This window comes from Fringilla coelebs (genome assembly GCF_963513975.1).
Source record: "Fringilla coelebs genome assembly, chromosome: 6".
In the NCBI taxonomy this organism is placed as follows: domain Eukaryota; kingdom Metazoa; phylum Chordata; class Aves; order Passeriformes; family Fringillidae; genus Fringilla; species Fringilla coelebs.
Genome location: NC_140034.1, coordinates 53327753 through 53338762, shown reverse-complemented (window position 1 = coordinate 53338762; position 11010 = coordinate 53327753). Strand labels below are relative to the sequence as shown.

General features: G+C 63.3%; 3 protein-coding genes across 5 annotated transcripts; 2 read left to right on the top strand and 1 right to left on the bottom strand.

The window, feature by feature from the left end:
- Positions 1–347: 347 nt before the first annotated feature.
- On the bottom strand, positions 348–1732 carry MED19 (mediator complex subunit 19). Its single transcript, XM_084208689.1, has 5 exons — positions 1501–1732; positions 958–1214; positions 773–869; positions 597–691; positions 348–483 (listed from the first exon to the last, which is right to left on the bottom strand). The coding sequence occupies exons 1-5, from the start codon at positions 1697–1699 to the stop codon at positions 421–423; spliced, it is 711 nt and encodes a 236-aa protein (XP_084064815.1). The 5' UTR covers positions 1700–1732; the 3' UTR covers positions 348–420.
- A 182-nt stretch (positions 1733–1914) lies between these two features.
- TMX2 (thioredoxin related transmembrane protein 2) lies at positions 1915–4085 on the top strand. 2 transcript variants are annotated; one of them, XM_084207500.1, is made up of 8 exons: positions 1915–2117; positions 2502–2562; positions 2723–2836; positions 2967–3043; positions 3118–3224; positions 3312–3377; positions 3486–3615; positions 3720–4085. In XM_084207500.1, the coding sequence occupies exons 1-8, from the start codon at positions 1929–1931 to the stop codon at positions 3855–3857; spliced, it is 882 nt and encodes a 293-aa protein (XP_084063626.1). In that variant the 5' UTR covers positions 1915–1928; the 3' UTR covers positions 3858–4085. The 2 variants fall into 2 exon arrangements, with proteins under 2 accessions (XP_084063626.1, XP_084063625.1); XM_084207499.1 differs by having other exon boundaries at positions 3312–3615.
- Positions 4086–4240: 155 nt separating this feature from the next.
- On the top strand, positions 4241–5426 carry SELENOH (selenoprotein H). Of its 2 annotated transcripts, none has more exons than XM_084207397.1 (5): positions 4241–4289; positions 4571–4785; positions 4862–5007; positions 5078–5191; positions 5261–5426. In XM_084207397.1, exons 2-4 carry the CDS (start codon positions 4634–4636, stop codon positions 5176–5178), a joined length of 399 nt encoding a protein of 132 aa, XP_084063523.1. In that variant the 5' UTR covers positions 4241–4289; positions 4571–4633; the 3' UTR covers positions 5179–5191; positions 5261–5426. The 2 variants fall into 2 exon arrangements, with proteins under 2 accessions (XP_084063523.1, XP_084063524.1); XM_084207398.1 differs by having other exon boundaries at positions 4267–4289; positions 4609–4785.
- Positions 5427–11010: the final 5584 nt, after the last annotated feature.

Here is an 11010-nt window from a genome sequence, read left to right as displayed (position 1 = left end):
TCCGACTTGACGCAAGCTCTGCTCCCACAGAAGGTAAGGATTTTCCAGGCATGGGAAAAGAGGCTCCGGGGGAGGTGTTGTGGGTGCTGGTGAGGTTTGGGATCCAAAGGAGGGCACCCTGCACACTCCAGGGACACTTTGGTTCAGGCTCCACTGTGACAGCCGAGGGTCACAGCAGCCACGGCCACCAGCTCCAATCAGAGCAGACTTTAAAAGGTGACTAAAAAAGAGGCTTTGATGTTCCAGGTTCTTCAGGTACATAAGCCCAAGGTCAGCACCCACAAAGTCCGTGCCCCAGGTCCTGGGGGGCTGCAGGGGTGTCCTCTTAGCCAGGGGAGACAGGCCAGCCCCAGTGTCCCTGGGGTCAGCCGGGGCTGTTCCCGTGGGCCAGGGGATCCCCAGGGTGTCACCAGCATGGCCTCACCGTAAGCTGCTGCTGGCCTGGGAGCTGCCCACCCCGGGGTGCTCTGGGCTGTGCCGGTTCTGTGGAGGAAGGACAGACAGAGCCTGTGAGAGCTTGCTGGGCAGCAGCCCCTTGGGGATGGCCACTCACAGAGCCCCTCGGAGGTCCACCGCACCCCAGCCTTGCCACTCACCTTCTTTTTCTTCTTCTCTTTCTTCTTCCTCTTCCGCTCTGGATCCTCCTCTTTTTTCTTCTTTTTCTTCTTGTGGTCGGAGTCCGAGGGGGTTTCTGGAGAAGCAGAAGCACCGGATGAGCCAATGCTTTGTCGGTGCTGAAGGGGAGCGGGGTGGGGGGCTGTGGCACCCTTACCTGGGGGGACAGGGTCCTGCGTGCGGCTCTGTTTGTGCTTGTGCTTGTTCTTCTTCTTAGGCGGCTGAATGTGCATCAGCCGGCACTGCTCGGGCAGCTGTGGAGAAAAGGGGCTGGTCAGGCCACGCCGGGTGCCTCCCACCCCCCCCCCCCCCCCCCCGCCGGCTCCAGGCCCCGGGGCTCACCGGGCCGGCGTGCAGGCGGAAGCCGGTCAGCATGGCACCCGTGAGTGGGGTGAAGGAGCTGCCACAGATGGGCGGCTTCTCGATGAGCGAGCGCAGACTGCTGCTGTCGTGGGAGCCGGGCAGGTCGATCATGCCGGGCAGGTCGGGGAGGAAGTTGCTGAGCTTCTCCTTCACCTTCTTCCCGCAGAACTTGTTGTAGGCGTGCTCCAGGTTATAGTGTGTGATCAGGTTGGTGCTGCCCGTCAGCTCCGTAGTGCCTGTGCGGCCGCGGGAGGAGTTGGGAAGGGGGAAACACCCCGACGACACCCCAGGCCCGTCTCCCCGGCCGAGCCTAGGCTCCGGGACCCCCTGCACCCCCCGAGCACCGGGATCCCGGCTCCGAGGACCCCCCCGCCGCCCACTTCCCCACCGGACCGCGCGTTGCGTGACCCCGCCCCCGCAGCCGCGTTTGGCTCCTGGCGCTGTCAGTTTCCCCCGCGGCCGCGTTTCGCCGCACTGATTGGCCGAGCGCGGCACCCGCCCCGCCCCACGGCCCGCCCGCACCTGGCAGCTCCCGCAGCAGGTAGAAGGGGCCGGCGGCGGCCTTGCGGGCCGCGTCCTCGCCCGGTGGCGGCGCGGCGGTCGAGGCAGCGGGCGGCGGTGCGGCCCCGGCGCCTGGAGCCTTGGCGGGCCCGAATCCGAGCGCGGCGGCGGCCGCGGGCGGCGGCTCCGCCGCGCCGAACAGCGCCGAGAAGTTCTCCATATTCCCGGCGTGCCCCGCGCGGGGCCGCCCCGCCCCGCCATTGGCCGAGCACCGCCCCTACATCGTCCTGCCTCCCGTTGCTACGGGAGACTCGTCCCAGCCTTCTGATTGGCCGCTTCTCTCTCTCCTCTCATTGGCCCGCGCGAGCACGGGAGCGGCTGCCTCGCCGCTCGCCATTGGCCGGCGCGGGGAGGCCCCGTCCCCCGGCAGTGAGCGGGGCGGAGGGAAGATGGCGGTGGTGGCGCCGCTGCTGGCGCTCCTGTGGGGGCTGCCCGGGCTCTGCCGATGGCTCGCCCAGCCCTACTACCCACTCTCCGCGCTGCTCGCCGCCGCTTTCCTGCTCGTGCGCAAGGTCCCGCCGCTCTGCCGTGGGCTGCCCTCGCAGCGGGAGGATGGTAACCCCTGTGACTTTGACTGGGTGAGGCGGCGCGGCCTGTCCCCGGGCCTGTCCCCGCATCCCTGGGCTGTCCCCGGCTCTGTCCCCACACCCCCGGCCCTGGCTTGGCTCCCCTCCTGCTCACAGCACCCCGGTCTGGCTGAGGGAGGAGATGCCCGGTAGCCCCTGGCGTTGCTCTGCGGTGTTCCCCTACAGTCGAGAGCCCCCCAGGCACTGGTCGAGCCCATGGCCCCAGGGCAGCCCCCCTGCTCGCTGGTCTCCCCCGGGAGGGATGGGGGCTCTGGGCTCTGGCAGGGCCTTGGGGCCAGTAGGGCCTGGCATGGGCACAGGTCCCTGTGCCAGGCCAGGCATGGCTCCAAGGTGTCCTGGGCACTTCCAGCTCATGCTGTCCCTTCTCTGTGCCAGAGGGAGGTGGAGATCCTTATGTTTCTCAGCGCTATTGTCATGATGAAGAACCGGCGCTCCAGTGAGTCAGGGGACCTGGGGGGCTGGGGCTGCTTATGGGGTCTCCTCCAAGGAGATGAGTGGGGTGGTGTCTGGAGCACCAGATCCAGCCCTCCCTAAAGTTACCCCCAGCCTTCTGGGGGCATCTGGCCCCATATCTTATTCCTGTCTCCACATCACAGTTACCGTGGAGCAGCACATCGGGAATATCTTCATGTTCAGCAAAGTGGCCAATGCCATCCTGTTCTTCCGCCTCGACATCCGCATGGGGCTGCTCTACCTCACGCTCTGCATAGGTGAGCCTGCATGTCTTCTTGCCCTAGATCTGCCTTGTCCTGGCTCCCCCTTGCTGCTGTGGGGTGGAGGAGCTCTGTCCCAGGCCCAGCCTGGTCCTCCTGGCACTGGGAATGACTGCTGTCATTCCAGTGTTCCTGATGACCTGCAAGCCACCCCTTTACATGGGCCCTGAATACATCAAGTACTTCAGTGACAAAACCATTGATGTGAGTATCTCCCCAGCCCTGGGGCTTTTGGGGGGCTCTGCCCACACCCCCCTAAGCCCATGCCCCTGTGGCAGGAGGAGCTGGAGAGGGACAAGCGGGTGACGTGGATCGTTGAGTTCTTTGCCAACTGGTCCAGTGAGTGCCAGTCCTTTGCTCCCATCTTCGCCGACCTCTCTCTCAAGTGAGTGGCACCCACTGGAATCTTGGTGGGTAATGGGGCCTGTGGTCCTCTGCATCCCTCACAGCCATGTGTCCCCATCCTGCCCAGGTACAACTGCTCGGGACTCCAGTTTGGGAAGGTGGATGTTGGCCGGTACACGGACGTCAGCACCAGGTGTGGGGAGTGCAGCATGGGCGAGCAGGGCTCGCTCCAGGGCAGTCCCTGTGACCCTCCAGCCCCCTCAGGCTGCCAAAGGGTGACTGCTGGCTTGTCCTCACACAGGTACAAGGTCAGCACCTCGCCTCTCACCAAGCAGCTGCCCACCCTCATCCTCTTCCAGGGCGGGACAGAGATCATGCGGCGACCACAGATCGACAAGAAGGGCCGGGCTGTGTCCTGGACCTTCTCTGAGGTGCGTGAGATCCTCCAGCCCTCTGTTCCCTTGTCCAGCCTGTGCCTGGGAAGAAGGGGGGAGCACGAGATCCCAGTGGTGCTGATGCTGCCTCTTGGCCACAGGAGAATGTGATCCGGGAATTCAACCTCAACGAGCTCTACCAGAAGGCCAAGAAGCAGTCAAAGCCGCGGGAGGAGGGGCCTGAGGAGCCCTCAGCCGTGCCGGCGGCTGTGCCTCAGGAGACCAAGAAGGACAAGTAGAAGCTGCCCTGTACTGTCGCCCATCACTATGTCACCATCAGCCTGGTGGCAGCGGCCCCGCGGGCCTGCCCAGCCCTGCCCGGAGCCGCTCTCCGTGGGGACTTGTCCCGGCTGAGCCCCGGGAAAGCAGCGGTGCCCCCCGGCCCCGTGCGGGCAGGGCGGCAGGAGGGGCCCCGCCTCGGTTAACGCTCGCTCTCATCCATCGCTGACAATAAACGGTCCGTGTCGCGCCTGTCCCGTGTCCGTGTCCGTGTCCCCTGTCCCGGGCCGCGTACGGGGGCGGGGCCCTGCAGAGCTCGCGCGCTCTGATTGGCTGGGGCGGGGCGGGCGGAACCAGAGCGCACCGTGAGGCTCCGGGGCCCTTCTCGGCCCCGCCCCTTCCGGCCCCGCCTCCCCCGGCGGCGCGCGCTCCCGGCACGTGGCCAGTGGCAGGTAGGAGGCGGCGCGGCCGCTGCAGCCCCGCGTCTGCACCCCCCCCCCCGCCCTGTCCCCGGAGCCCCGCTTCCCTACTCGCTCCAGCCGCACACCGCGCCGGCATCCCTGCGGAGCTGCTTCCCGCCCTCCACAGCAGGATCCCGGCGGGTCCCCCATTTCCCCAATGGCGCATCGCCGGGGACTGGCCCTTCCTGGCCCTCTCCCACAAGAGTGTCCCCACAGGGACCCACCTTTCACTCCCCTGATAGCGGGGTACCTGAGATCCCTTCTCACCCCAGAGCGGAATTCCTGGAGCCCCCTTCCTGCTCCGGCGTAGGCTCTACCGCCTCGGCTCTCCCAGGATGGCTCCCCGCGGGAGGAAGCGCAGAGCCCAGCAGCCGGCGGCAGCCGAGGCACCGGAGACGGCGGGAGCCCCGCAGAAGCAGGCGCGGGCCCAGGCCCAAGACGAGGGCAGCCCCGGGGACATCGGCCCCCGTGTGGTGATCGAGCACTGGTGAGCAGCCGAGGTGCCGAGGGTAGTGCGAGGCCCTTGGGTGGCCCCCGGGTCGCTGACCGCCGTGTCCCCACAGCAAGAGCTGACGCGTGTTCGGGCGCAACGCGGCGGCGGTGAGCGCGGCCCTGCGCGGGGCCATGGCCCACCTGCCCGTGGACATCAACCCCCGGCCGCCGCGCAGGAACAGCTTCGAGGTGTCCCTGGTGAAGGAGGACGGCAGCAGTAAGTGCTGGCTGGGGGGCGGTGGGGGCTCCCCGGCACCCCGATCCCATAACCCCCCTTATCTCTGCAGCCGTGGAGCTGTGGAGCGGTATTGGGAAGGGGCCCCCCCGCAAGCTGAAGTTTCCCCAGCCGGAGACCGTGGTGGAAGCCCTGAAGAGCAACTTTGCATAGAGGCATTGGCCAGGTGAGCAGGGATGGGACTGGGATGGGATTGGGACAGGACCAACAGGGACTGACTTCCCTCTCTCCACAGCCGAGCCAGGACCGGTGCAGGTGGCATGAGCATCCATGAAGAGGCGAGACCAAGTTGGGGGCACCTGCCAGCCCCAGTCCCGTCCCTGATGCTGCAGCTCTGCCACTGCCAGACCCCTGGCTCTGTCCACACCCCGTTGTCCCCCCAATCTCCAATAAAGTTCAGTACTCCACAGCACAGCTCCATCCCTTTATTCGAACGGCACATAGCCCAGGGGGTGCAGGCACTAGTGGGAGGAGAGGCAGAGCCAGCCCCCGCTAGGTGAGGACATCCACCTCCTCTTCTGACTCAGATGAGGGACTGGGCCAGAGGCAGACTGTGCCAGGGGGCAGGAACAGTTCCCCTGTCCCCACATCCACCTCCTCCTCCTCCTTGCTGTCACTTCCTGGGGTCCCTAGGGGTGCTGCCTGCTGGCAGCCCTGTGGGGACACAGGGGAGTCCCCATGCTGCTGCATCCCGTTTGCACTGGGGTGCTGCTGGGGTGGGGAGCACTTGCTCACCTGCTCCCGTGCATCCTCATGCTGGGGGGGCTGTGCTTCTGTCACCCCCACATCCCCCACCAGCACTGGTGGAGGCACAGGGGGGGGCTGCACCTCCCGCACCACCTCCCAGCAACCCCAGCGCTCCACCTTCCGCAGCCTCATCCGCCCGATGGGGCTGGGGCGTGAGTGCCCCAGAGAGTGTGGCTGCCTCTGGGGGGACACCTCAGAGCTGGCACTGCCAGGCTCAGCTGTGTCAGGTGCCACCACGGGGGAGACTTCCTGAGTGGAATGCAGGCAGGAGCGGTCGAGCTGCCGCTGGGGTCCCAGTCTCACCAGGCGTCCTCCCCAGAGCTGCAGTGACTCGAGCTCAGTGACACGGAGGCGGCGGGCAGCTGCCAGCACCTCGTGCACTTCCTCCTGAGTGACCTCCAGCTCGGCAGTGTAGAAGAAGCGCACCAGCTTGCGCAGCACTCCAATCTTCAGCCCCGCCAGCTCCAGCACCACCCTGCAACCCTGGGGGGGCAGCTCCCGGCCCAGTTGCTCCATGAAGAAGGGGCTGCAGACGGAGAGAACACTGCAGTGGGCCACCACTGCCTCGCCTGCAAAGCAACAGTGGCTGTTACTGCCCTGCAGCCCTTCCTGCTCACGCCAGTCTTTCCTAGGGGGTTGCAGAGACCCTGCCCGCAGCTCCCCGGACACGCTGCCCCCCGCCTCGGCGATGCTGCCCGCTCACCTTCAGCCCACAGGACCACATCGCAGAAGACGTCGGCTCGCTGCTGCTGCTGGTGGAGGTGCTGGAAGGCCGTGCGCAGCAGGCGGGTGCTGCGGTACAGCAGCTGCGGGGTGGCTGTGGGAGAACCCATGCCCGTCCTGCAGGGACACACAGCGTCGTGCTGGGGACGCGGGGACCAGCGACTGCCTGCCCTCTTCGGGCTGTCCCAACGGTTTGGGGCTGGGATGTGGCGGGGCCGATGTCTGCAGAGCCCCGTGTGCCCATGCCCGGCCCGGCAGCGCAGCGGGACAGCCGGCGCTGTTTCCGCGTTGTCCCCGCGTTGTCCCGGTGTCCGCCCCGGCCCCGCCGCCCCGGCCTCCCGCCTCCGCCAGGGGGCGCCACAGCGGGCGCCGTGAGGCCGCCGCAGCCTGAGGCGCTCCCGGCCCGGCCCCGCCGCCCGCCCCGGGCCCGCCGCGTACCTGCCGAGGGGGACGTGGGCCGCCGCCGAATCGCCCCGAGGGTGAGTCCCGAGCTCGCGGCGCGGACGCGGGCGGCGGTGCCCGGGATCAGGGCCCTGAGCGCCCTCTCTTCGCGCCCGCGGCCTCACGTGGCGCGGCGGCCTCGCCCCACCCATTGTCCCGCCCGCCGGCGGTCGCACCCCGGCAGCCAATGGCGGCGCGGCGGGAACGGCGCGGCCGTGCGGCGGCCGTGGCGGCGGGCGCGCTGGGGCGGCACCGGAGGGCACTGGGAGCGCTGCTCGGCGCAGACCCGCCTGCTGTGACCGACCCCTTCCCGCAGCCCTCCCGCAGCCGCGCTGCCCCTGCTCTGCCCAGGCGCTGAAGGCACCGCTCGGGTTTGGCCGTGTGATGGCGGCTGCGCTGAGGGCAGCCTGGGTGGGGCAGCAGGGGCTGCCCCTCATCCCTCCCTCATCCTCGTCGGGCCACGACAGCCAGGCCGGGGCTGCTTGTGGTCACACAGTGATGGCACTGAAGAACACGAGGTCGATAATGGGGAAGGTGCTGTGTAGCACCTGCTGCCTGGAGCAGCTCAGGGCTCAAGGGCTCAGAGTCCCGCGATGCACCTTGGTTTGGACTTTCAGGCTCCACTGTGCCCTCGTGTGTGAGGAACCGTGTTTTCATGCCCCAAGCTCCTGAAGGGGAGGATTTATGCTGCTTTGGAAGCCATCCTTCAAGCAAGCAATGCTGCCCACTTAGTTTGAAAGTATTTTGTCACTTTATAAAGCACCCATTGTACAAACATCTGCGTCAGTCACTCCACATACACGAACAAAGGTTATAATCCATCCCCATCGCCTGGAGACAGTGGCTGTTCGTACAAACAACCCAAGTGGGTGGAAGTTTCAGGAGCTGCAGAAGGACAGGAGCCTGAATGTCTCCATAGAGTTTAAATGTACAAAGTCTTCAAATGTGGTCTTGCAGAGGGATTTTCATCTGGTTGGACATGTGAGGGTGGTTTTTTCCCTCTGTTTTTGCAAAATGGACACAAACCAAGGAAGAAAGTGGCTGGTGCCAGGCCTGGGCCAGCGGCCTTTGAGGTCACTGGCAGTCTGTCACTGCCCCCGGGTGGCTTGGAGCCCAGCCCAGAATACCAAGGGATGCAGCAAAACAAGTAATTTCATATCAAAGTGCTATCATATGCTCATAAAAATAGAAGGAAAATAGAGATGTTTCCTCCCCCACCCCTTGCAATCCTTTGGAATTACAATGATCGGAGCTGTCGCCTGGAAAGCCTGACCTCACCAGGAGTGCACGGATCCAGATGCCATGCAGTGCCCTGTGACAGTGAGGGGGACCTCAGTGGGACAGGGGCACCCACATTCCAGCGAGCAGGGCTGGGGTGCTGTGGTGTTAATGTTTCAGGAGTAAACCCTGTCAGGCAAAGCCCCCACTCCACTGTACCCCTACAGCTGCAGCACTGCTCCCCCCCCTGCCCCAACCAGTGGCCTTGTCTGCCCTTAAAATTTCACTGATACTCGCACTAGCAACCAAGCAACCACTCCCATTGTAGGTACACAAAAGAGGCCTTTTATGAGTGTCATTTTTCCTAGTATCCAAAGCCAAATAATGTAGAGTGGAAAAATCACCAGCAGCCTTTTGTCCCATTGACCCCTCTCTCTAAACTCCATTTCTGCTACCAGATTTTCCTGGAAAAAAGTATGGGATTGCAGTTTTCACTGCAAAACATGTCAGACCCCGAATCCTTCTGTCCACCTCCAGGTGTTGAGAGGCTGCAGACCTGCAGCACAGCTGGTGTCCTTGGCCCTTGGCTTCTGGCTGGGCGCAACCCTGGGTGACTCAGAGGGTTGGGAATGTCCAGCGGCGCTTATCTCCTGGTGGGATTCACTGCAGAGGGGAAGGCAAGGCCTAAACTGTGCTGGCTGTTCAAGCCCCCCCTGCTATTGATAGGAGGAGATGCCTCCTCACAGGACAAATCTTGTCTTTCCAGTGTCTCCCAAGCCCTCAAATCAGCAGTTTCTGAGCCAGTTTCTGTAAGAGAAAGGAAATTCCCATCTCAAGTCTCATAGCCAGGATCATTTTCAGCTATGTCACCTTTGCCTGTGTTGCAGGGCAGGACCTGCCTCTGAGTCCCTGCTCTCCAGAGGGACCTTGGACCCTGTGCAGTGGCAAAAGGGATGGATGAAGGCAAGATCTGAGACTGGGAAAGGAGAGAGGAAGGAGAGACTGTATTGCGAAGCTGGGAGGGAAGGAGATTTCTTTGCATGCTTCAGTCACGTGTACATTTGGGAAAAAGAGGTACCAGGAATTTGACAGTCCAAGGGCACGATAGGATGTAGCCAGGCTGAAAGCAGGATGGTCTGTGGGCATGGGAGAGCCCAACATGGTGGAAGGCTGGTGGGAAGCAGGGACAATACCAAGCACATGGAGCTGCACTGAGAAGGTGTCAGGGTGGGCTCTGGGCTTGCTTTGTGGCCTGGCATCTTCCAAGTGGAGCTAGAAAGCTCCGTTGGGCCCCGCTTCCCTCCTTCTCCTCCTTCAGCGCCGGCGTCCGCCGTGAGTCGCTTCACCCCCCTGGTGCCGCACTTCCCCTCCTGCAGGCAGGGACAACAACCTGTCGGGATTCCCATAGGAAAGGGGCTGCGGAAGGGCCTTGTTACCCTGACTGGGAACAATGCAGGCCATCCCCCTGAGCTGCCTGCGTGGACCCGGAGACGGCAACCTCCCCTTCCTCCTGCCCTCGGCCGCCAAGAGCACGGGCCTGCCTTGTAAACAAATTGTCTTGCTCTGTTCCGGTGGCAGCTACACTTCTGGGCGTCTCATCTGGGAAAGGCATCAGCTGTAGGATGAAAGGGGATGTGCAAGATGTTATTACAAGCAATTACTGTAAAAGAGGGGAAACTTTCCCATGCTAGGAACACATCTCTTTTCTTCCCAGAACGCAGTGGGACAGGCTCCTCTGCCCCAGGAGTTATAGTCAAACAAGAGCGTGATCTGCTGCAGAGTGAGCCGAAGCTGGAGGATCAGGGTCCAGCTTGCCTTCCAAAGTAAGCATGCGCTGCCGGGTGTTCCAGCTGTCAGGGCAGGGCTGGGGCAGGGCCAGTGTCTGGATAAAGCCTGTGCAGCTCTATCCTGGGGACAGGAGGCACTTCCCCAGTGTCACAGCCATGTTTGTAAGAGCACCTTTAGTCTTTGAAGAGGGCAGAGGGAGGGTGTGACTGTGGTGGGACCATGCATGAACCTCCGAGACCCTGCTGCCCCAACTGCCCAGGCAGAGGCCTTGAAGGATGTGTCATTGGTGCTGGAATGGAGGAGCAAGGTGTTTCTGATGCCTTTTTTCCTGAGGGAGAGCTGTCCCTTGGGAGGTGTCAGGTGAGCGAGGACTCTTCCTCCCAGAAGGAATTTTGAGACCACCTCTTCTCCTTCCTTGTCCCTGAGACTCAGGGGATGGACCCACCTTCCTCTTTGTGTGGGCCAAGAGGAAGAGAGGGCAGATGGGGATTATTTCTAATCTAGGAGTTGTTCTCACTCGAGACACAAGGCTGAGAGGGGACTCAGCTTGCTCGTTTTGGGTGACAAGAAGGATGAAGGGGTGCAGAGAAGAAGGTCACACTCGCCTGCTGTGGAATGGAGAGACCCTCTCCTCTCTGGGAGATGTGGACCAGCTCTCCCTCTGCTGCCAGCTGGTTGGATGGTCTATTTTACAAACCAAACATCAGGGAGGGTTTGGGGGTCCCACGCCCAGATCATCCCCCTAGATATGCCCTCTCTATGCATCAAATCCCATTTCACCTCATTACACCTTTCTGCACCACCTTTAGCAATCCCCAGTGAGCTCGGGATCACCTCCCTCACACCTCCATCCTCAGGCTGTTATCACATCCTCCCTGCCTCCTAGTGCATATTTATCCCAGGAATCACCTGTCCCACCCAAAACCGTCCCCAGCTCTTTTCCTCTATTATTATCTCACTGAATTTGGCAGTCAGGAGCAGGAAGGGTTCTTCCCGGTGCCTGACCAGGGAGGAGGCAGAAAACCTTTGGGGACCTGGACTTCTCCCAGGCGAGCAGCCCAGAACATG